The 27,084-nt window shown below is 31.2% G+C and overlaps 2 protein-coding genes across 5 annotated transcripts in view; one reads left to right on the forward strand and one right to left on the reverse strand.

Annotated features, from left to right (window-relative positions):
- Positions 1 to 19,282, forward strand: part of LOC130894149 (transcription factor AP-2-epsilon) — a 50,381-nt gene extending 31,099 nt beyond the window's left edge. Inside the window, exons 1-5 of one of the 4 annotated variants that reach the window (XM_057800754.1) lie at positions 4,437 to 4,708; positions 13,502 to 13,825; positions 15,777 to 15,969; positions 16,054 to 16,424; positions 16,758 to 19,282. In XM_057800754.1, the coding sequence (XP_057656737.1) occupies positions 4,511 to 4,708; positions 13,502 to 13,825; positions 15,777 to 15,969; positions 16,054 to 16,424; positions 16,758 to 17,111 (1,440 nt within the window). In that variant the 5' untranslated portion in view covers positions 4,437 to 4,510 and the 3' untranslated portion in view covers positions 17,112 to 19,282. Of the gene's footprint in view, positions 1 to 4,436; positions 4,709 to 13,501; positions 13,826 to 15,776; positions 15,970 to 16,032; positions 16,425 to 16,757 lie in introns of those variants that run through there. The other 3 variants (XM_057800753.1, XM_057800756.1, XM_057800755.1) reach the window with 3 other exon arrangements.
- Positions 19,283 to 22,207: 2,925 nt separating this feature from the next.
- On the reverse strand, positions 22,208 to 26,683 carry LOC130894593 (partitioning defective protein 6). The gene is made up of 4 exons (XM_057801503.1): positions 26,457 to 26,683; positions 25,463 to 25,688; positions 24,814 to 25,407; positions 22,208 to 22,973 (listed from the first exon to the last, which is right to left on the reverse strand). Exons 1-4 carry the CDS (start codon positions 26,511 to 26,513, stop codon positions 22,918 to 22,920), a joined length of 933 nt encoding a protein of 310 aa, XP_057657486.1. The 5' UTR covers positions 26,514 to 26,683; the 3' UTR covers positions 22,208 to 22,917.
- Positions 26,684 to 27,084: the final 401 nt, after the last annotated feature.

Consider the following 27,084-nt stretch of genomic DNA (forward strand, 5'->3'; position numbering starts at 1 on the left):
ATTTCGTGGAAAAATGAATATATTTTTGTCAAAAATTTGGGTCAGTTTGTTTGTTTAAGTACTTTCTAGATGGCCGTATTCGCGCGGTGCCTCCCTCAGATTCAAAAACTTTGTAATTTTGCTAATAATATTCCTACCGACAAGAAATAATCACTATTATCCTTATTAAATTGAGAAAATATAGTTTTTTTGGAAAAAGTTCGCGAAATGGGTCTTTTGGCCGGCCCTGTACAGCTGCGATGGAATTTTAAACTTCGGCGAATTCGCGTTGTTCCTTTTTATAAATGGTGAACGCGCCTTTGATGTTCTCTTTTAGAACTTTTTTTATTATAGCCGGCGGTTTATTTACAGTATTTCTTCTAAATAATTTCGCAGCACCTTTCACCTACTTTTTATTATATCAGGCCGTTTATTTACAGTATTTCTTCTAAATAATTTCGCAGTGCTTTTTAACTACTTTTTATTATATCAGGCCGTTTATTTACAGTATTTCTTCTAAATAATTTCGCAATACTTTTTAACTACTTTTTATTATATCAGGCCGTTTATTTACAGTATTTCTTCCACATAATTTCGCAGTACTTTTCAACTACTTTTTATTATATCAGGCCGTTTATTTACAGTATTTCTTCTAAATAATTTCGCAGTACTTTTTAACTACTTTCTATTATATCAGGCCGTTTATTTACAATATTTCTTCTAAATAATTTCGCAGTACTTTTTAACTACTTTTTATTATATCAGGCCGTTTATTTACAGTATTTCTTCCACATAATTTCGCAGTACTTTTCACCTACTTTTTATTATATCAGGCCGTTTATTTACAGTATTTCTTCTAAATAATTTCGCAGTGCTTTTTAACTACTTTTTATTATATCAGGCCGTTTATTTACAGTATTTCTTCCACATAATTTCGCAGTACTTTTCAACTACTTTTTATTATATCAGGCCGTTTATTTACAGTATTTCTTCTAAATAATTTCGCAGTACTTTTTAACTACTTTCTATTATATCAGGCCGTTTATTTACAATATTTCTTCTAAATAATTTCGCAGTACTTTTTAACTACTTTTTATTATATCAGGCCGTTTATTTACAGTATTTCTTCCACATAATTTCGCAGTACTTTTCACCTACTTTTTATTATATCAGGCCGTTTATTTACAGTATTTCTTCTAAATAATTTCGCAGTGCTTTTTAACTACTTTTTATTATATCAGGCCGTTTATTTACAGTATTTCTTCTAAATAATATCGCAGCGCCTTTCACCTACTTTTTATTATATCAGGCCGTTTATTTACAGTATTTCTTCCACATAATCTCGCAGTACTTTTCAACTACTTTTTATTATATCAGGCCGTTTATTTACAGTATTTCTTCTAAATAATTTCGCAGTACTTTTTAACTACTTTTTATTATATCAGGCCGTTTATTTACAGTATTTCTTCCACATAATTTCGCAGTACTTTTCAACTACTTTTTATTATATCAGGCCGTTTATTTACAGTATTTCTTCTAAATAATTTCGCAGTACTTTTTAACTACTTTTTATTATATCAGGCCGTTTATTTACAGTATTTCTTCTAAATAATTTCGCAGTACTTTTTAACTACTTTTTATTATATCAGGCCGTTTATTTACAATATTTCTTCTAAATAATTTCGCAGTACTTTTTAACTACTTTTTATTATATCAGGCCGTTTATTTACAGTATTTCTTCCACATAATTTCGCAGTACTTTTCAACTACTTTTTATTATATCAGGCCGTTTATTTACAGTATTTCTTCTAAATAATTTCGCAGTACTTTTTAACTACTTTTTATTATATCAGGCCGTTTATTTACAGTATTTCTTCTAAATAATTTCGCAGTACTTTTTAACTACTTTTTATTATATCAGGCCGTTTATTTACAGTATTTCTTCTAAATAATTTCTAATCTAATTTATTTTGTTTCTGTCCGTTCTAGAACCTTCTAGATTTTTATTTAGGTATATAAATGATTTGAGTAAACGCAGTTAGTTTGTTTTAAATAAATAGTCGTAGTGAAAAGAACGAATTAGCAAAGTCAAAGAATTTATAGTTTATTTCAGAAAGTTATAGAGTAATAAAACCTCATTAGGCATACAAAGGTATCACAGAGTGACCCAACGAATATTTAAGTCACTTTCATAGTTTGGCATTGATTTTATTGTAAAATTTGACAGGTTGGGATCAATATAAGGGTTTAGCCTTATCTATTCACAAACACTGAAAATAGTGTGCCGGTAGGATACTCGTAAAAAGAAAAAATAATTTTATGAATTAGGGTCGGAATTAGACAGAGGCACTAATCTACTACCTAAGCTACACAATATTTCGATATTGACACTTCAGGCCGGAAAATTACGCGATCACTTGAAATTTTAATATCACAAACAATACCACGCCTATGATCGAGCCGAACCGGTCGGAATTTCCCATTTTATTACTCTACACCTTTCTGAAATAGACTATAAATAAATTACTGATAGTGATAGTGACAAGTGAATTATTATAAGTGTAGTGTATAGTGTATCAAATAAATTAAATCCGTAAGAGACAGTTTAAAATTTTTAAGCGATAACCTGAGGTGGAATGAGCTAATTTAAGTTTCATTAAAAAAAAAAAAAAAAAAACTTTCCTCAAATTTGGTGAAATTGCTTGGTCTAAAAAACTACAACCAATTACCGTATACATCTCGAGTACGTCCATCACCGGTACTCGTTTAAGAACAGCCGTAGTCATCTTGGATCGTTTTTGTATTTAAATTCAATCAAAGCAAAGAGTAGAGAAGAGAGAAAGATTATGTAATGAGGTACAGAATTTTAGAAACGAAACGAACAGGTCTCCTAACGGACAGGACAGAAAAAGGCGAGGTACCTGGCAGGTATGGACTTCGACGTCGACTATCTTCAAAATATCGGATTCTATCGAAAATATACATTCAAAATAACAAAAAAAAATATATTAGAAACGTGATTAAACTACGAGGGTTGCATCGAGCACCGTCTCGAACCACCGCGTTACGCTGAATATCCGGATTCACTCTGCTATTTGTTTCCCTGGGTTTTTTTAATAATTCCGGCAAACATTAGCTGGTATACCATTCAGAATTGACCGTTCTACGTTGCTCTAATGAACCGGAGCTTTTTCTTTCAGCTATTACGATATTTTCTGGCACAATAGCCGATTTTGGACGACCTTAACGGAATTCATCATGTAGCGAAGTGCGGTCGCGATTGTATCCGGATATCCAGCGTAACGCGGTGGTTCGAGACGGTGCTCGATCGGCAAAAATCGAAAGTCCACGTAGAAAGTTAATTAAGTAGCAACCCTCGTACTAAGGTCGTCCAAATTCGGCGAAATATGGCATTTAGGGAATTTTTTTTTGAGCTTAAAATCAAGGTCAATTCATTATCTACAAAAATTGTTCTGACAACTTTTCTCGAAAATTTGATCTTTTTCGAGATAACAAACCCAAAACGCATCCCGGTATTTGGTATCCACGCGTTGTCGTAGAAGCGGACGGACAAATTGTTCGATAACTCGTGTAAAAATTGATATTTTTTCATGATTCAAAATTCAATTGAAAGGGGAAATCCGTAGCTATCACGACATACTGATTATTTTTTCGAAAAATTCGTTTTTAATATTGAAAATCCCGCTCAAAGTTCTCTTTCTGGAATATTTCGACAGTTATTGGCGGAAAGCAGATTTTTGAAATTTTTTTTTACCAATTTTTCCGCCCCGTTCTCATGTCATCACTCCAATTGATTATTCCCGAAGGAAATAATTACATTTGCACCCCGGAATATTCCTGGGGCCCTCTTATAATTTCGCGAACAGGAGGAACGTGGGGGCGCCATCTACAATCGGTCTTTACACTTCAAAACATCGAAATCAGTGTATTTTCAAACTCTTAGTCCTCGAATTCGAAAAGAAAGTGACATTGTTAAAATTGGGGATTTTCGAGGCCCCGTTTTCGCGAAAAATATTAATTTTGCTAAAAAAATCATCAGACAATGAACTAATTTTCGTTTTAAGCACAAAAAGAACCCCCCAAGTGCCGGTTATGGGCGAAAAATCGATTTTTCGGAACTTTGGGCCAATTTCCGGTAAATAATCCACATCCATCGTTTAGACCGGATCTTGTACCGTTAGATTGAAATGTGCGACAATTTTTTTTAACCGAAACAATTTAAAAATAACGCGCGCGCCCGCCAAATTTTAAAAGATACCTACGATCGATAAGAATCGAAACCGAATTAAAAACTTCTCCGACATCATCTCTGGTACATGACCTCCGCGTTCCGGTACTACCTTGACCATGATAATCGAGCGAGTCCGGTCCTGGTACCGGTGTACCTCTCCCCCTCTAGTGGTCATTAGCTCGCGGGCACCGCAATAGTCAGTTTGCCTCGAGCTTTCTTGCCATCAATCCGAGTCGTTCTTCTTCTCTTTCGAATACGAAAAATGTGTCTCTGTTAAATATGGACAGTCATCCAGATTCGCCCGATTCCCTGGCTAGCGACCAGCTAACGGTTGATTTGTTGAATTCCAGAAGGAAAAGAAACAGGATCGCGGTAAACGAAGCGAGAAGATCGCCGGATATAACTAGTAAAAATAATAATAACGATGTCGATTTCGTGCTTATGGATGGTGATCATCAAGAGAACGGCGACGAAGAGGCAAGTAAAGATGGATTATTTAATTAAATATTAACAACGATCATGATTATTTTGATTAGATTTGTTGTACAAGTGGTTAGAAAGCTGGTAGATAATCAGGTTGGATGGCGAGATATTTTCTAAAACAACAGGAAGTGATAATCTTCTTTTACGTACATTCTTCAAATTCCGAAAATTTTAATGAGGGAGACGCGAAGAAAATCGATAATTTGTAAACTACATTTTAGAAGGGATTTTCTCGATTGAATCGTGTCGAAAATTGTTATTGTTTACAAGAAAAACGTGGGATTTGAATATTTGGAGACGGGGATTTTGTTTTCGATTCATTTATCTTTTCTCCTTGTTCGATTACTTCTTTTCGATTCTCTTCTTCGGTTTCCGATTTATTTGGACTATTGAAACTTTTAATGGAGATGTTTTGGTTCTGACATTAATTAGACCAAAAAATGAGAGTGTATCTACATAAATCCCCATCAATCAAAATTTGAATGTTCCTCATCATTTCCGTGTATGGAAAATATTTTATTCAAGTTTAAAAGTCAAAAAATTTAGTTTTTCGCGATTTTCAGCGAAACGGTGAGTTTTATCATTAAAGTACTTCAGACAAAAATTGTAGATCATGAAATTATCTATAAAAAAAGTATTATTACTTTTTTTCCTACGAACCACCGTTTCTGAGATATAATGATTCAAAAAGTTGTAAAAGTAACTCTAAAACATAACTTTTAGAACTTTTTGAATCGTTATATCTCAGAAACGGTAGCTGGTAGGAAAAAAAGTATTGATACTTTTTTTATAGATAATTTCATGATCTACAATTTTTGTCTGAAGTATTTTTATGATAAAACTCACCGTTTCGGAGATAATCGCGAAAAACTCATTTTTTTGACCTTTCACCTTGAATAAAAATTTTTCCATACACGGAAATGATGGGAAACATTCAAAATCTATGTTTAATCGTATTTTCAAACAATTTTACTGAATTTCAGCTTGATGAGAATTTATGTAACTTCGAATGTCTAAATTGACCGGATTATAACTTTTACAACTTTTTAAATCATTATATCTCAGAAAGGGTAGCTCGTAGGAAAAAAAGTATTAATACTTTTTTTATAGATAATTTCATGATCTACAATTTTCCTCTAAGGTATTTTTATGATAAAACTCACCGTTTCGGTGATAATCGCGAAAAACTCATTTTTTAGACCTTTCACCTTGAATAAAAATTTTTCCATACACGGAAATGATGGGAAACATTCAAAATCTATGTTTAATCGTATTTTGAGCAATTTAACTGATTTTCAGCTTGATGGGAGTTTATGTAACTTCGAATGTCTAAATTGACCGGATTATAACTTTTACAACTTTTTAAATCATTGTATCTCAGAAAGGGTAGCTCGTAGGAAAAAAAGTATTCATACGTTTTTTGTAGATAATTTTATGATCTACAATTTTCCTCTAAGGTATTTTTATGATAAAACTCACCGTTTCGGTGATAATCGCGAAAAACTCATTTTTTAGACCTTTCACCTTGAATAAAAATTTTTCCATACACGGAAATGATGGGAAACATTCAAAATCTATGTTTAATCGTATTTTGAGCAATTTAACTGATTTTCAGCTTGATGGGAGTTTATGTAACTTCGAATGTCTAAATTGACCGGATTATAACTTTTACAACTTTTTAAATCATTATATCTCAGAAACGGTGGTTCGTAGGAAAAAAAAGTATTAATACTTTTTTTATAGATAATTTCATGATCTACAATTTTTGTCTGAAGTATTTTTATGATAAAACTCACCGTTTCGGAGATAATCGCGAAAAACTCATTTTTTTGACCTTTGACCTTGAATAACATTTTTTCCATACACGGAAATGATGGAAAACATTCAAAATCTACGTTTAATCGTATTTTCAAACAATTTTACTGAATTTCAACTTGATGAGAATTTATGTAACTTCGAATGTCTAAATTGACCGGATTATAACTTTTACAACTTTTTAAATCATTATATCTCAGAAACGGTGGTTCGTAGAAAAAAAGTATTAATACGTTTTTTATAGATAATTTTACTATCTACAATTTTTATCTGATGTATTTTTATGATAAAACTCACCGTTTCGGTGATAATCGCGAAAAACTCATTTTTTGACCTTTGACCTTGAATAAAATTTTTTCTATACACGGAAATGATAGGAAACATTCAAAATGATCCCAGAAGTACCTGGTCCAACAAAGAAAACACAAAAATTTCGGAAAAAAATATATTTATTTTTAGACGTAATCTCCTTTTAGCTCTTAACAATTTTCCCAACGATGTTCAATACGTTTTATACCCTTTTCATATTAAAAATCGTAAAAATCCTCGAAATAACCATTAACTTCCGACATCTTGGAAAATCTTTAACCACCAAGCTAATTTTTCAACTCCAAGAACAGAAAATAATCAGAGAGGGCTAAATCCGGCAAATAGGGTGGTTAATTTTGATTAGGCCGTGTCATATCGACACAAAAAAAATACAGAAGGTTTTCCAAATGATGGGACCCTCTTGGACCTGGTGCTGTAGCCGCTGCCCCAAAGCCCCACCTTAATCCGACCCTGCAGACTAGTTTCTCCTAGATCCATCCTCGTATTTCGTGTTATTTGTAATTTCTCTCGAATTTGTATCTAATTATATTAATTATTATATTTATTTTGTGTCCTTTCTGTCTAATACGAATACTTTATTTGGTATTTCACGCGGAATTTTGTTTGTGGCAACGTCTGGATCGTATACCCTGCGGGAGGGTTCCCCAGTTTACCTGGGGCGGCATTAAAAACCAAAAGGTATTTCTCTACCTGTTCACCGTCGTTATTTCGTGACCGTATTCAATTCATTCAACTTCAAGACGATCGTAAAATAGTTTTAAATTCGATTTATGTCTAAAAATAAACCGAATGTTTGAAAATTTCATTAGGAACTTTTTTCTTCGCTCACCAATATTAATATATTCGTTTAAACAATCCGAAAAAGAGACTTTCAAGCAATATATTAATGTTTTATTGACTATTTCAATTCACACCAGTATTTGTAATAAATTCTATTGACACGAATTTATTTTCCTCGATAGAAAGTGATGTAAATAAAATTTAAATCGTCTAAGAACTAATTAATCCTCATTACACCACTTTTTCGAAAAACTAATAAACGTGACAACGTTGCAAATAACTAATCCCAAACTACGTATTCTAATTAAATAAAACTTATCGTACGATCCCCGTATTTATCAAGAAACATATTCTAATTAAGTAAAACTTATCGTATGATCCTCGTATTTGTCAATAAACATATTGTAATTAAATAAAACTTATCGTATGATCCTCGTATTTGTCAATAAACATATTGTAATTAAATAAAAATAAAACATATCGTATGATCCCCGTATTTGATACGGAAAGTTTATTGATATCGATCTCGCTAATCATCGAAATGTAAAGATAGCGTAATGGACCAAAAGGACTAAAAAGATATACGTTAATAGCCAGAAGCGGTAGCAACGCTTCCAGTAAAGTAGCAATAAGTACCTGAGGCGGTTCAGCGCGAGCTGAACCGTATATAAGAAGTAGCAAAATAAACGGGGCACACGCCTCACGCATCGCCTTAGGTCATCCCCGATGGCGGCGGTGAAGCCCCAGCTCGAGCCACGCGGTTCTCAATTAGCTACCGGGCGAACGTAATTATAGTGGCCAATCCATATTGAATTTTCTCACCACAATAATGATTAGATGTTAACGCGTACTGTATCGATTGAAATAACAAACGAAATTACTTGGTTTTTATTAAATTTCATATTTCATTCAATAATTCTTTATAGTTTGACAATGACATATGACAAGTTCCTTCATTTAACCGAACGTTATTTACAGGAACAAATGTTGACATATAGATTACGCGCTATATTATATTTCACAAAAGATATTTTTTATAATCTTATCATTGCAGAAGCTCCTATTAGAAAAACAGAATAAGTAGGGTGGTTCATTTAATTATATTATAAATAAACTGTAGTTTCTAAACACTAAACAGTTTTCAAAGAATTCATCACTAGCTTATGTTTGACGTTTCAGATTTGTTTAGTGTTAATACGGGACAAACAAATAGAAAACTTACAGATATATCGGGTGGGTATGTCCAACTATATTTTCGAAAAAAATTATTTAGAACTAATTTAAAAAAAGATAAGAATAATTAGAAAAAGTTTACACTACAGAAATAGCAAGAAAATTCTTTGGGTTATACTAATGACATATGACAAGTTCCTTCATTTAACCGAGCGTTATTTACAGGAACAAATGTTGACATATAGATCACGCGCTGTATTATATTTCACAAAAAGATATTTTTTATAATCACATCATTGTAGAAGCTCCTATTAGAAAAATAGAAAAAAAAGGGTAATTCATTGATTATATTATAAATAACTGTAGTTCCTAAAAACTAAACAGTTTTCAAAGATTCAATTAACTGTGCCAGCAGCGCTGTGATAGCAATTAGTATCGTAACATCACATAAAACAGACACCTGGTCAAAGAAAACAAAACAAATGTCTAGGTTTTCACAGTAAACTAGATATCAGTTAGTATTTATTTTCATAGTATATACCGAAATGAAAGACAAATAAATTTTTCAAAAATGTTTTAACCTCGTAAAATTGGATCTTGATTTGAACATCACAGCATAAACATAACAGTACCGAGTTAATAACGACGACCTGACCGTCCGTTCGTATATATTTTCTCTCTCTCTCTCTATCTCTGTGCGGAGGTTTACTAAGTCGCCCCGAGCAGATTGGAATGCCGTCAGGCAAGTGCACACCCAGATATTGCCCCCCCAGGGCCTCACATGCTCGATTCACTATACGAATCTCTGTTATTAAGATGGAACTGTTAATCGGAAACGCCAACTAAATACAATGAGTACAAATTGATGGTAGCCATTCTAAATGATACCGTTTGATTTAAAGAAAAAATAATACGAAAGATATATGGTGCTTAGAGTCTGGAGTATTTCGACGTATAATACTCTAAAAAATTTTCCAAATACGCGGTGCTATCAAAAAAAAAAAGGTACGGGGTGAGCAACTGAAAACGGATGTCGGCCATATTCCACAAATGTCATCAAATAAATGGCGAGGGGGAGAGTGGGAACCGGAATACCTGTAAGTCCGGTTCTGCTTAGCCGATTTTCAAAAACTTCGAAAGAAAACCACATGTATTGGGGTGAACGAGATCTTTTATTTATGAAAATCCGAGCAAGTTGGGTCTGGAGATCTGGGTGATCAAATGAGAAACTTCTACGTTCTATTTTCCTTAATATGACCAAGACCATATATGAGGCAGCTAGACCAAGACCAAGACAACATATGAGGCAGGAAGACCCAGACCATATATGAGGCAGGAAGACCAAGACCACATTTGAGGCACCAAGATCAAGACCAAGACCACATTCGAGGCACAAAGATCAAGACCAAGACCACATTTGAGGCACCAAGATCAAGACCAAGACCACATTTGAGGCACCAAGATCAAGACCAAGACCACATTTGAGACACCAAGACCACATTTGAGGCACCAAGATCAAGACCAAGACCACATTTGAGGTACCAAGATCAAGACCAAGATCACATTTGAGGCACCAAGACCAAGACCACATTTGAGGCACCAAGACCAAGACCACATTTGAGGCACCAAGACCAAGACCACATTTGAGGCACCAAGACCAAGACCACATTTGAGGCACCAAGATCAAGACCAAGACCACATTTGAGTCACCAAGATCAAGACCAAGACCACATTTGAGGTACCAAGACCAAGACCACATTTGAGGCACAAAGATCGAGACCAAGACCACATTTGAGTCACCAAGATCAAGACCAAGACCACATTTGAGGTACCAAGATCAAGACCAAGATCACATTTGAGGCACCAAGACCAAGACCACATTTGAGGCACCAAGATCGAGACCAAGACCACATTTGAGGCACCAAGATCAAGACCAAGACCACATTTGAGGCAGGAAGACCAAGACCACATTTGAGGCAGGAAGACCAAGACCAAGCTCGGACTATGCAAGTCCAAAACCACGTATGCAAAACCAAAATTAACCTGGGCTTGTTTTGCAATTATAAGAAGAAAATATTCTGTTTATTCTGTCACATAACCTCGATTTTTGTATCGGTTTCTAATAGGTTATGAATATTAATCGTTTCGTAGTATAAATTGTTCATTTATAAACCAGATTATTGCAAATTATTTATCGCAAATACAATATGTAGATTCCCACCTCTACATATCTCGTTCTCTTCGTGTCCTTTCTGGTAAACAATATAAATAATTGTCTTGAAACGAAAAGCCAACAGTTATACGTAGAAGACGCGATGCCGAAACGAGTAATTTTGATTGTAATGAGATTTCTTTAAACTAACACATTAATGGTGGCATTTTTTTTAATTCTATCGTTAATTAATTTTTTTTTATACAACTTCCATCTCGACTTGGATCGTTACGAAACAATTTTTTTTAATAAATAACTTTTTGTTAGAATCCCATATACAATTACGTAATGAAATTACGAATTACGTAGATTGGTTTTTAATCAAAAGATTAAAACGTAATACCTATATATATATATATATATATATATATATATATATATATATATATATATATATATATATATATATACTACATAATAATTATTTCGTTGTATAATAAATATTAATTAAATTATTTAACACGTGGGTTCAAAACCATAGAAAATAATTAACATTAAGTGAAAACAGCATCCATATTATTTTATTAAAAAAAATAAAACGATTTACATAAAAACTCGGTATGTGTGGTACTAAAAGCGACAAAGTTATACATTTGGCAACGTTCGATTCCAATAACCGATTATATGACTTAATAACAATGTAAATAATTCAGGTTTTCCACTAGACACATACTACAAATTTAGTACAACAAATTATAAAAAAAAATAGTTTTAAATATTATCACAATTTATAATAAGAAAATACTCACCTTTTGCATAACCCAAATATATAATCTGATGTAACTTGTCACTTTTTCTACACTTAAATATACGTAACATACTGAAATGTATTACGTCTAAAGGCAACTGAAGGAATGCCTTTATCTAAAATCTTGCAAGGAAACTATCCTTAGAATTCTCCCTCTTTTGGCAACTTCGCCCCGTTCCCTACTGCCTGATAAATATGTAATATATAGATAAACAGATCAATTCGTCGGAAAGTATATTGAGAAGGTAATTTCGTTGTTTTTGAAACAATTAGCATAGAGCAGTAAAAATTTGATTTCCGTTTAGTTCAAGGTTACTGAACCTGCGCGTTTAATTTTGTATCTACTGTCATTCCGTTGTTTACATTTACACTTATTAAAATGTAAAAAAGAAAATTGAAAATTGTTTTGTTAACATATTGTAGAATTATTAGTATTAATAAAAACACACTCGACATTTTTTGTTAATTGTAACCAATTCGTATGAATTTTTGAACAAGAAATGATTTGAAGTTAGGTTGGTAGTTCTGAAGATTCCTGATTAAATATATCACATCCGTTTTTACATAACACTTTTTAAGATCGGTTTTGTGCTCATAATTTTAAGTGTTTTAAAAGTAAATAAAAACAGTTCTTATTATACGTGAAAATAAATCACAATTATCACTAATATTAAATTTATATCGTCGTTTCAAATATAATAACTTTTGTAGGGATTTTTAGTGGTGTGATTCGGGTTTTTAAAATGCTCCTCCCTAATCAGGAAACAAATTTGTTTAGAAGAAAGTACGAGATTGACCGATTAACGCCGTTCTTAAACGAAGAATTTATAAATATCTACACAAACTAAATCCTATTCGATTATCCTCTAAATGTTTTTAATAGTAAAATATGCGTTTATATTTCTGGTTTCAAAATCAAATAACCTCAGAATCATTTATTACAATCAATGATTCTATAAGTTGTAAAAATAGAAATTAATCTCGTTCATGAATCATACGTTTACAGAGTGAATCAAATAAGTGAAGTAAATTGATTTTACGAAGCTGTTAGAAATATTCAAATACAAGATTTCTCGATTCTCATCAGTTTCTGAGATACCAGATGATAAAGTATGCGGAAAAATACACGTTTCGTGTTAAATACTTATTTCCATATAATATATTGAGACATTTCATTTAAACGTGTAAGAGTTCGGTCCTGTATGCGGATAACATTACGATTAAAAAAAATTGACGAATACCTTTGATACAGAGGCTATTAAAATAAATTATTCATGAAGGATGTTATTTTTATTTGTTGAAAATGTTTCATATAGGAGGAGTATCAGCAATAAGAACATACCTACCTCCCATTCACTCTCATCGTCGATATGAATAATAATTATTTCACTTGTAGATTATACATTGTTGCGTCGCCATTTTTACTCCAATTTCATTTTAGTTTTTTTTCTACTTTTTTATTCATTTAGATAATTCAATTACATTTACTAATAGTACAAATATTTTAAGTTATTTTAAATGGTACTTATCATCATTTTGGTCACTAAAAATTGTCAAAAAAGCTTGTAAATTGTGACGACGCCATTTTTAGTCCAGCTACTTTCGATTTTCTACTATATTATTCATTTTAGATGATTCAATGACATTTACTAAACCAAAAAATATTTATTATGAATTTTTGTTACTAGAAATTAACGAAAAATTATAAATTGCTAATTATTTTTTGCAGGACCGGCTTACAGCTACCGGGCATGGTTCCCTGACACTCAGCGGCGGCTCGCCTGGTGGCGGCTATTCCGCGGGGGGTTCAGCCGCCCACCACCGAGCCGCCTCAGGCCTTCACCATTCGGCAGCGGCAGCCATGCAGCATCAATTACCGCAACCGGATTTCCAACCCCCTTATTTTCCACCACCATTTCATCACGCACCTAGTCCACCGCCACAACAGCACTTAGAGTACCTCACGGATCCCTACGGGGGTCTTTCGGGGCTACACCATTACAACCAGTTGGGTTTAAGGCCGAGAGATGGCGATGGTAGCCATACACACGTTGTAAGTTAATATTCCATCTTTAAATATTTTCCTTTTTTTCTGATCGTAAATTAATCAACTTCGTGAACTTTATATGTGTTTATGTTATTCTATATATTTTAAAAATGTCTGTAGTGTATTATTTAAAATTATTTGATTGATTTGGCAACACTGTGTATTCATAATCCGTTTCCTATTTTGTCTTGGCTATCGTGTATCTAAAACGAGGCCAAAGATAGTTGGAATTCTCTTGAAAATATTCCATGATGAAACTATGTCAAGACGCTGGAAATATGTCGGGATTGTAGCGTAAATAGTTGAGTAGCTTCTTATAACAACCAGATCGATATCTTAGTGAAACTGGTCATCACAAATTTCGGCTATTTACCATTTCGCTATCTTATAATTAAGATAGTTCTGATTATATGATTAGAATTTTTACATTGAGATCTATTTTTTTTTGTATGGATCCTAGCCATTATTCATGTTAAGAAACTACTTTTTCAATCGAGGATTTCTTGAGATTTGGCAACATTTATAACATAAATCACCTACGAGCCATCAAGGTCAAGTTATTTTTTTATTTCAAATTAAGAGCTCTAGATGGGTCTGCCAATATTAATAGACATCAAGTTGGCAAACATGGCACGAAAGTAAATAATTTTTTATTAATAGTGCATTGGTGATTACTGTTCTGTTTGTAGATTTGTGAAGTTTTTAAAATAAATTACGTGGTACATTTATTTCGATATTATATTGGTCTGAATCTTTCTACAAGATGGCTGCTGGATATAAACAAAGGTGAATTAAGGTTGTAATTTTTCACATTTATTGCTTCATTTCAACCTCATAAATAAACAAAACATACCTTTCTGGGGTTATTATCACATTTAATTTGAGAATTATTTTATTATTTGTCTAAATTTGATTTCAATTAGGTTATACTTTTACAATTTTTCAAAATAATTATCTTTTTAAAACAAAGATTAATTAAAAAATATATTAACAGCTTCGTCGTAAACTATCTGAATTTAGGTGATCTGTTGATTATAATGAATTCTACAGGTGGTAAAAGTTTCACATTTCTAGTTTATGTCGTCCTTGAGAGACTTTTATACCTTAGCTTTTATTATAATTATTAACATTCATATAAAAATCGTCTTATTTAACAAAGAACGTATACTGATGTTTCAATATAAATATAATTATGTTTTTAACAAAAAGAAGATAATTTCTGAAAGAAAATATTGAATAGCGACTATGAGGAATTGACTCAAAACAACGTTATCAAATTCAAACTCAATTAGTTTCGTTTTTACGAGAATATAGTTTGAGATCTTTTTTAAGAAAAAATATGCATTTGAAAATGTATTAACTAACTGCTTAGTCATAAACCATTTAAATATAGGTGATATGTTAATTATACCTAATGATTTTAGTGAAGTGGTAAATGTTTTACATTTTTATGTTATGTCGTCCTTATTCATCTTACTGTAATTTTTTCGTATACAGAGACTTTTATGCCTTAGCTTTTTAATTTTTCTTTTAATAATGTTTGAAAAATTATAAAAGAGATGTTATAAAACATAAAAGAACGGCTAAAAAAGAAATTATCTCAATCTAAAACTACGAAAATAAATAAAATAATGCATTGTTCTAAGTTTTTTCCTTTTTTATGTTTTACTATTGCTTTGTTGACGACATTTATTGATAAATAAATGAAAATTATAGACAATTCAATATAAACATTCTCATTTATTCCAAAAAATGATGTAAATGCATCAAAAACATTGATTAAGCACTCCTGGTTTAATTTTCATTAGAATACAGAGTGTATGGAAGTATTTATATAATTTTTTTTAATTTGATTTCAATGATTTTCATTTATAATGATAAAAAATACAATTATGCATTTGGTTATTTGAATAAAATGTGCTTGTTATTAATTTAATGCTTTTTTTCATTTTTTCAGAGTCAGTTAGGTCATGGAACGAGTTTTCCCTACAGTACCGGTCCAGGAGGAGGACGACCCGATTATACGACAGCGTCTCAACGACACGACGATCCACTTTCACTTCATCAAGCCCTTGGTCAAGCAGTAGAAGACGCACAAGGAGGTCTAGATGACAATGCGGGTTTTATTACCGACTTACCTCTAATTAAAAGTAAGTATACATTTTGTTATATCATTTTGAAATATTTTTTTAAATCGTTTTAATTAAAAACAGAACATTACCTATTTGTTTCAGACATAAAAGGAAAAGACCATGCTGGAGGATCCATGGTTTCGTCCAACGACGTCTTTTGTTCGGTACCTGGTAGATTATCACTATTATCATCAACGTCAAAGTACAAAGTAACCGTAGGGGAAGTACAACGCCGATTATCTCCACCGGAATGCCTCAACGCTTCTCTTTTAGGAGGAGTACTCAGGAGAGCGAAAAGTAAGAACGGTGGACGCATCCTCAGGGAAAAATTGGAGAAAATCGGTTTGAATTTACCAGCCGGAAGGCGAAAAGCTGCCAATGTCACGTTACTTACTTCCTTAGTTGAAGGGGAAGCTGTACATTTAGCTAGAGACTTCGGATATGTATGCGAGACTGAGTTTCCTGCTAGGCAGGTTAGTATAACACACACTAAACTTTTATTTTTTCATTTATTTGGGGTTTTAATTATCTTTCTCATAATTTTTAACTTGTATCTCCATGCATTTAAAAAATATTAATGAATATATTGTACACAAGCAGTAAATATTGAACCGGATAGTAAATGTTGAATCGAACAGTAAATTTTTAACCGAACAATAAATAATGAATCAAAATGTTGAAACGAACAGTAAATTTTGAACCGAACAGTGAATAATGAATCAAAATGTGGAAACGAACAGTAAATTTTGAACCAAACAGTAAATAATGGATCGAACAGTAAATAATTAACCGTAAACTTGTTTTAGGTAGCGGAATACTTCTTACGTCAAAATGGAGAGACTTTGAGGAGAAAGGAACTTCTCCAAGCCACCAAACAAATAACGAAAGAGCTCATGGACCTTCTGAACCAGGACCGTTCGCCGCTATGCAATACTAGGCCGCAAATAATCTTAGATCCATCCATCCAAAGACACCTGACGCATTTTTCGTTGATCAGTCACGGATTCGGGGGTCCTGCTATTGTCGCAGCTCTCACAGCTATACAGAATTTCTTAAACGAATCCCTGAAACATTTGGATAAAGTGTTTCCTAACCAGAACGCTCAGCCGATGTTAGTGACGTCTTCGTTGGACAAGGGGAAGCTGGAGGACAAGAAGTGACGACTTAAGAATCTCTTGTATGTTGTGATCTAATCGTCGGATTAGTTTTTTTTTTATATCTAAAGTTGGTTGTGGTCAAACGCAGGTTTTTTTTTAAAGCGAATATGCAAAAATATGTGCAATATTTTAGTGAAAATTCCATTGTTGATAAAGGTTTTTCGTTTAATCTAATCTGGTATATAAAATATTACGTTACGGACCACAATAATTGATTCATACAGTATATTAACGAATTTATATTCAATTCAATCTTCCCGCTCTCGCCATCTATATTTGGTAAACTAACTAACTAGCTGTTATTTTTCATACATAACCTGTAATTGAGGAGCTTTTACCTGAAATTAGCAATTTTGACATTCGTAATGACAATTGGGAGCTACAGAACAAAATTGATATGACAAAAGTGTGACTGAAATCATTACTCGTGTATCAGGGGAAATTATAATCGAAAAGTTGGCAGTTCAATTCAGATTTCCTTCTCTCGCCATCTATGAATAGAAAACTGACTAACTAGCTGTCATTTTTCATACGTAACAGAACAAAATCTAAATATCAAAAGTATCACTGAAATACGTTGTGAACTTTGGCAACCTTGTGACATCGGTCTGCGACGTTGTAAAATTTATTTTTGTGAAAATTAGATACTTTTAACCAAAAGTGTAGCGCCAGCCGTGTGAGATCGTTCTCAGGTGTCAAAATTAGTAATTCAGACGGAATTTTTTGCCTGTTTTCCATTACCTAAACATAATATTGTTACCATATCATTTAATACCAAAACCATGAAAAAAATTAGAACGTGGCAACGACGTAAAGCAACGCCATATTGGATTATCCGAACTCAAAAAATAGAGAAAATATTAAATATATAGAGAGTGAGGTATGAGAACTGCTGGTAGAAAGGGAAAAAACATCATTATACCATTCTTTATCTCAAACAGAAAAACAAGAAATTTGACACAATCACATGAATTCCACAACAGTAAAACAAAAACTCTGTGCAATATAGTTGGAATTTTCTATTACTTTGACAGCCATATTTATCATTGTAAACAAGAGCAAATTCAAATTTGGCGCCAATATGTGAATTAAAAGATGGTTGATATTTCAGAATCAGTCAACAGTATGGCGTCAATTTATTACGTCATTACTAGCGGGCCAGGATATTGAAGTGTATTTCGAAATAATGGCTAATTAGCTTTCGATTGTCAAATGTCAAAACTTTTAGTTTTGTATTAAACAGATTGCTTATTCTTTCAACGAACCGTTAACACCAATTTCGTTTTTTTTTTTTTGGGTTATTATACAGTTTAAAGATTTCACATATAATATCTAGGTTAAAAAAGTTCATAGCAATGTTATAGAATAGGTAAGTACAAGGATTTTAATATAAATACATTTTAAACAGTGCCATTTGTTAAAATAGCTCAATTAAGCCACTTATTGAATAGTGCCAAATTAGTTAATTTAATTTTTTAATGATCTTAAGTGCCAAAAAACAAACTGTTTTAATCAGAATGTATACTTGAAAACTGCGTTTGACTGGTATCTAAGTTTAAGTTGATTGAATTATGAAACATTTTTCATAAAATAATAATCTTTGATGTATACGAAATTTTTAGGTCAATACGATTTGGTAAAAGCCCTATAACGTGTGGTGTTTTTTTTTAATAACGATTAAAAATATTAGATAACTTTCTCCTAACGAATTTATTTTAAAATTACAAAAGTTGTACTTTTATTATTTGGTCTAGGGGGCAATTAAGTTTATTAGTTTCAATTTATACAACAGGTGTACATTAAATGGAAAACCATTAATAAGGTTTATGATACGATGATCAGTATAATTATTTAACATCATAAACAGTTCAAAATCTTGTTTCATACTTAAGATACGAGATTAATAAAAGGTTAGTCTTTAGTGCAAATTATAGTCCACGTTTTTAATCATAGTAATTTCACTAACAGTATCGATTTTTTTGCATAAATTAAATTTTTATTATTCAGTCAACTTATAACTTGAATTTGTTTAAAACTGTTATGAGTATTATTTTGTTTATTATGTAATTAATTATTTATGTACATAGATATTTATAAATATATATTTTTCAAACAGTGCCAATACCAACAGTGTAAATATACATTTTGGAAAATTATATTATTAAAAATCTCAACCGAATTTTTCATTTCCCAATCCCTCCGGATAGGACTTCCAACGGCGACTAAAAAGAGACTTTTTTGCAATTAAAATCGACTATATTCTAGTTAAAGTAGGTCAAAAGTTATCGTTTTCATAGAAATTGACTATTTTGAACAGGTACAATTTAGTAAAATTATCCTCACTCAAAATTTTGGTCCTATTAAGTAAGTCTTCTTTCTCTTACTGTGAGGTCTAACAGCAAGATTGCTGTAATATTCACTTGATGATGAAGCTTAATTTCATTCCTTTTGGATGAATTGATGATAGTTTGTTCATTAGTTTCCATATGCAGGTTCCTATGAAAATCACTGTTACGAATAAACCAGGGTACATTTGAATTACTTTTGATGAAGCCTTTTTCCATGTCTTTCTCGAACAACAGCTGTCTGATGGGGTTACACCCAAATTAAGTAAGCATCATGCTAACATTTTCACTGCACTAATTCAAATGTTTTTGTCCTTTTAAGTCTTTTTTTTCTCTTCCTTTGTGGTCTAACAGCAAGATTGCTTCAATATTCACACGTTGATGAAGCCTCTTGGTTAAATAGATGATAGTTCCTATCTGCTGGTTCCCATGAAGATGAACTGTTCCTAATATATAAGGGGACATTTGAACTACTTGCTAATGAAGCCTTTTTTTCATGCCTTTGAAGTAAGATGAAAAAAAATGTTTTATTTAGAAAAGGAAGAAGGAATGCTTAAAAAATAAATAAAACACAAATTAAAAATAAAGTTTCTTGTATTTGGAATTCGCAGAACAATATACTGCCCCATATTAAATATACAGTATGATCAAGTTAATTCTAAAACAATTTATTCCATATATAATTGTGAAAAATATAATAAATAGTAATAGCAATGGATATAAATATAATAAAGATACAAAAAAATGTAATAGTCCTTAAAACAGACGAGCTGCGAGAAAATATAATTAAGTACAAGATAATTCACAGATTCAATTATACGATGTCAAAAATACAATTCATAAAATCACTTAATAAAAATTTCGAGTTAACCAAAGAACAGATCTTAGACTAAGTGGATATTACGGGGTCTTGACAATACTGATAAGACTCAAAACGATAAAACCATTTGAGTTTGTGTGAGTATTCATTATAAACGATAGTAGATAAAAACCAGAGTAATATGACCATCATGGTCATGCATTTTTGACATCGAACACAATTTTTTTCTAAAAATTACTAACATATACTGTTGAATTCGCAAACCCTGCTTTTTAATTTCATTTTGGAAAGGTTTTTCATAAAATTTACACTCTCAACAATATATAACAATTATATAAAATACTAACTAAAACTTAATATATATTTTTAAAAAAATTAAGGTTCTAATGCCGATTATCATGAGTATTTAAGTTTGATACGTTAAAATCATTTAAAATGTTTTAATTTTCATGAAGAGTATCCGTTATAATGGATGGTAAACTTTGAAAGCCAGTAGTTCTGGATAAAAAAATATTATTTATTAAAATAGATATAAAAATCATTAATTCATGAGAAAATATATATAAAACAATGAATTTTTTTTTAAATACTACAAACACAAAGTAGGAACGTCTACAGGTCACTAATAAAAAAGTATAAGAATTCTACGAGGAAATTAATAAGCAAAATAAAAGGCAAAAGAGACCCTGGACATAAATAAGATCCGATGGAGTATGATTGATAAAATTAGACAACTTGGCAGAAAATTGATGATGGAAAATGACTTTTTAACTCAAAAATATGATAATTTGACAAATTTTCAATGTATTTAGTAGTTAATAAGCTTTACTATAATAAATTTAGAGTTTCCTATGCTTCGAACCAAAAATTAATTATTAAATATGCAAAATAAGTCTTTAAAAAAATTAATTGTGGAACATACTACTATTGGGGTAAAAAAAGTGATTATAGACACTGATTAAATGCTTAAGAAAAGATTAATAAACAAAATAGAGGGTAATAGAGGCTTAGAAGAGAAATAATATTCAAAATTAAGAAACGTCAAGATTCCGTAAAGGGTTATAGCTAAAATTAGAAAACTTAACAGAAAATGGAAACTGGAAAATGACTTTTGAGCTCAAAAATATAATAATTTGGCAGATTTTCAATGTATTTAGTAATTAACAAGCTTTACTACAGTAAACCATAAGTTTTGAAAGCTTAAAATCAAAAACTAGTGAAAAAAAATGAATTTTTGAAAAATTGGTACAATTACAGTGATAGGATTGGCTACAGTTTACAAATGAAATTCCCAAAGCCAGATTATTAAACAAAATAAGGTGTTAAAGAATCTCAAAGCATAAATAATATTATGAATTAAGACGCTTGAATATTTTTTAGGATATTACTGATCAAATTAAGGAACTTGACAGAAAATTGACACTTTTCAGCCAAAAAATATAATAACTTTACAGATTTCCAATGTTTCACTATTTAATATGCTTCACTATAGCAAACGATAAAGCTAATCGATGAAGATGCATGAGTCTTCATCCGACATCAATACTACAATTGGAATACCTACAGATCACATATAAAATTTCCAAGGAAAGATTAATGGATAAAATTGAATACAAAAGAATCTCAGGACTTGATTAATATTCAAAATTAAGAAACATTGAGATTCCGTAATGTATTATTGATTAAATTAGAAAATTTCATTTCTAACTAATCAACAGAAATATTTTTAGTTCTAACAGTCTTTGTTTTTGTGTAATAACGAACTACCCTCCTATTTAAAGTAAATTTATTTTTATGATTCAATCATATCAAACTAATACAAAGATCGTTACTAACAATTTTTTTATAATGAGATTATGTAAACTGTAAACAACTTCCTCGAAAATATCGAGGTTCATAAGATATTGTGACATCTACGTATTGAAAGGCACATCCAGTTAAAATTCAATATAATAAATAAAAAGGATTAGAGGACGTCACAAGTTTAAAATTTTGTAAACGTACAAGGTGGTAATATAGCAGCAGTATAATATAATTTAGATTCGCCCAGTATTCATAATATTTATTTGAATTGAATACTAAAAATTTACAAAAAAGTAATGCCCCAGAAACAAATTTAAAAATCATTCACATTCAAAGAATTATTAAAATTACTTTTCATAACATATATTAAGTACATATTCGACTGCGAATATACTATAAACAAATAATAGACACATTAAATAAAATTGGGGCATAAAATATTGATTTTTGGTTTTTCTATTCAATTATTTTTGTAGATTCTGTGTGTAAGCCAACTAGAAAGTTATAAAATACAAATTCTTTAAAACTATAAGCTTCAGTAATAATCTGAATAATCATGTACTACGTTCAAATTCAAAAAGCTATCAGACTGTTATCAACTTCCACAAGCATCTACATATTCAATAAAATGCGCTTGGAATATCTTTTTTACGAAAGGCGAAGTAATAAAAACACCCTGTACACGAAAGAGGCACATAAGGGACGGATCGTCAAGTCAAGACACTATATAAATACTGTTAAAAAAATACCAAGTCTTAAATATTACTAATTATAATACCTATTAAGATATAATTGCCAGTGTAATTGGAATGTACAATTTATCTTCATCAATCTTCTCGTCTCATAGGTGAAGAATTCCATCATCTTTCGTTTGATTCTCTTCTATAGTTATTCCAGCTGAAAGAAACATTAAATTTACCCGAAAATTGACGAACCGCCACCACAATTGTACTAAGTAATTTTCAACATATACATTTGCTGGTTGGAATTTTTTAGAACATCAAATTAACTATTTTCTTATTATTATTAACTTATTTACACACAATAATGACTGTTTACATGTCCCATATATTCTTCTCTTCTTTCCCTATATTTTGATACATTTTATCTACTCTACATTGTCGAACATAACCTCAAAAAATCGTTATAGTATAAACAAACATCGATGCCTATTTATAACCGTTCAATTTTGAATATTTCAAGACGTTTCTTTGTTTTAAATTTGTAGAGTTGTTTCTGTGTGTAGTCATAGTTTTAAGACTCCAATATGAAAATGTATTTTATGAATTCAAAAGCATAGAGTCCGGAAGTGGCAATTAGATACAAACAAAAAATAACCATCGTCAACGATCTAGTTTTTTCTTAATTTGCAAATTTACAATCTACTTCTATCAAGTAATAAGTAAATGGTTTGATTCAGATGAGTATCTCGTGGCAGGTAGCATTCATCGTTTTTCTGAGAGTATATTACAGATCTTCTGGTCATTGTCTTTTTAGTCTTGAATGGGGGATTAAGTCTTAATTTGCTATTGTTTGTACAATAGTCTTTATATTTTTTTGAGTTAATTCTAATGACATTGTTTTTAATGGTATATTTAGATCATTGTGGTTAAATTTGAGACAAGCGTGGAGAAGTATTCGCAGAGTTTTTGATTGAAATTAGGAGACGGTCACTGTTTTTTTTGTGATAAACGTAATTTGCCTTGATTTCTTTATTTTTACTGGTATTTTCCATTTTAAACCAAGATTCCAGGCATGTCAGATGGTTTTGAAGATTTTCCAGGGCTTGATTTCGATTTTTATTTGATGAAATCGCTACTGTATCATCTGCAAATGTTGCTATGAGTGTCCTTAGAGTGGATGGTTTATCGGTTGGAATGAGAATGTCCCCAAAACATTGCCCTGTGGTACACCTGAATTTATTTCATGATAATCTGTTAGTTCTTCGTCAAGTTCACCTCTAAAGTATCGATTTTCTTGTATTTTCAATTTTTATCCAATATTCCAGGGGTGTTAGATGGTTTTCAAGATTTTCCTATGCTTGATTTGAACCTTCATATTTTATTGAAGGCTTGTTTTATATCTAAGAAAACTGCAATGCACATTTTCTTCTCTTCTAGGATCAACTTGATTTTGTTCACAATTATCTAACACTGTGTTCCTTTCAAAAACCAAATTGATATTATGGTACAATGCAACTTATTGGCAATCCAGAGTTGACTAGAAACTTGGACAGCTTAGAGTGTAGAAGAAATGCCGCTAACCTGACTGTGTTTTACAGATACTACCAAGGCAAATACTTTTGTGAGCTATGATACCAGCTAGAGCAGTATTTGCAAGACCTGCACGACAGGCAGACGTTGCTCATGAACACTAAATTCGCCTGCAGAAAGGAAAAGTAGCTAATTGGTCTGTAGGAGTTGTGAACAATATAAACTGGTTTATTACAGTAATTAAGACTTGAGTATCCAGGAGACATTATTTTATATTTAGTGTTAACCAAAAGTTACTATACCTACTTGCAATTGAAAGTTCTTCAAAGACAAATGTAAAGGTTTATAAGGACCAGATATAAAACGTTTTGAACAATTAATTGGTTTCCATTAACTTTAAATATTCCTAAGAATTTTACATTGTTCCGGCTAAGAAGCATTTTTGAGAAACAAATTGATTATAAAAGCAGTGATAAGAAGTTGCCAGAAGGACTTTTTTAGAAAAATAGAATGTAATGATTTACCTGTAAGATCGACAATTTCATCCTGATCATACTTATCTTCTGGATCTGAACCGGCTGTAGTATTTGAGTGATGTGATCCACTGGACATATGTGAACTTCTTCCAAAACTTCCTCTCCTTGGAGGCCCCACTGTCCTTTGATTTGCCGGTTTGACGGTTATTATTAAATTTGAACTATTTGCTACCATCATATCAGTGACTTGGTCAAGAGTCTTACCAGCAACTTCTATACCGTTGACTTCCAGGACTTCATCATTAACAGCTAAAAGTCCTGTGGATTCTGCAAGACCTCCGGGCACTAATCGTGAGATAAATATACCGGGAATCTTTTCAAGACCGTTTTGTGTAACTTTTACACTTGTACCATCTCTTATGTAAAACCCCAAAGGTTTATCTGACCCGTGCTTCAGTAGCCTAACTCTCCTGCATGTTTCTGGTACAATATCTACATCTATAATAGCTGAAACTTGCCTAAAATCGTGGGGATTTGAAATAGGAAGTGTTTTCGTTTTAGCTGGTGTTCCACCTAATATGGTAGATATTAAATTTCTAGGCTTCAGCGTACCATAACCATTCAGTTCTTCTAAACTATTTCCTAAAATTCAAGTTTAAAACAATAAAAATAAAATTTGTAAATATTCATTATTCACCTTTTCTTTGTATTATAACTCTGAGCAATGGTTTAGCATTGAAAAGCGCTCTCCTTAGATTATCATCGTTATTTATAGGAAGCAAATCTTGATCGCTGGGATCTATATAGGAAACTAAAAATGGCGTCTCTTTCAGGCCGTGTAAACGTTCAATAAGAGATCTAAAGTCTTCAAATTTTATTTGGGAGTTACGTTCCACACTAAATCTTCTAAATTCCGCATCAAACTAGTAAAAAAATGAAAGAATTTGAAAAGTTATTAATAATAGTTTCAATGTTGTTTCTACACACTAAAATACATGATAACTTCCTTATTTTTCACGCAAAAACATGAAAAAAAAAACGTGTCCTATAATGAATATAAAATTGCATTGTTTTATATGTCTACATTATCTACTTTCCCAAAATTCTCGTTGCAAGAACAATTAAAATATTTTCTATGCTGTTGTTGTAATTATTCTTAAATATGTGAAGTTTAAATATCTACTAATCTATATAATCCTCCTTGTAAATATTTTTTTAAAAGTTAATAGATATATTTGCTTAAACATTGTATACATTTTATTGCTTCTATTAATAAAATTTGGAAGATATGTTGCTTTAATTTATTAACATAATTTCACCTTAATTAGTATGGTACATTAATTAACATTAATGTTTCAAAGCGTATAATTTATTACTTGATATTAGCAAAATAATATCATTAAATGTGAGAAATTCAATTGGAATTTAGCTCACAATCGATAAGTAATATTAAGAACATTATTGCTAAACAATGAACTATGTACAGGTTTATAAACAAATAGTAATTAAAAATCTAATCCTACGTTATGAATGATTCATTCTTCTACTACCTTAAAAATACATGTTAAATCATTTTTTTCGACAAAATGAAATATTTCTCGCAAAAATTTAAACAAAAATGTGATCAAAATAAACAGAATGTTTCATAAAGAACATAAATATACGTTAAAATTAAAAGAAAATTCACTTACTTTACTTTTCACTTCAATTTTTGTGTCACAGGATCTCACTATCTTATTTTTAGACATATCTGTAACATTAACAACTATACGCACCACTATTTATTAAAATCTTACATAAAGCTTAATCACAATTAAAACAATAAAAAATTAATGAAAAATGAAAATGTATCTCGAAATTATTTACGTTTGTACCTCATACTTTACGCCATCAGCCATAAGTATTTATCATTGTTGCCACGCTTCTCATCAATATTTGTTATGAATTATTCATGAAAAAAGTACAGTAATCAACAGAAAGCCGGAAAATGAATAAAATGTTAATTCTTATTGTGATCCTATGCTTTCAGTGAAATATGAAAATATTTCACCACTTGATATTTTAATTTAGAGAAGAATTATTTAAAATATATTCTGGAATTCTTAGTTATTTTAATCACATTGACAATACCGTCCGGCGTAATGTCATTATTTCTTCTAGTTATAGAATGGCCTTTACCACCATTAATAGTATGTTAATTTTATATATTTAATAATGCAATATACATACTGAAAATTCGTTTAAAATAATTACACAATATTTAGAATAAAGTTAAGATGTATTTTAACGATAATTTAGTAGATTTAGATATGAAAAATA

This window comes from Diorhabda carinulata, chromosome 5 (genome assembly GCF_026250575.1).
Source record: "Diorhabda carinulata isolate Delta chromosome 5, icDioCari1.1, whole genome shotgun sequence".
NCBI lineage: Eukaryota > Metazoa > Arthropoda > Insecta > Coleoptera > Chrysomelidae > Diorhabda > Diorhabda carinulata.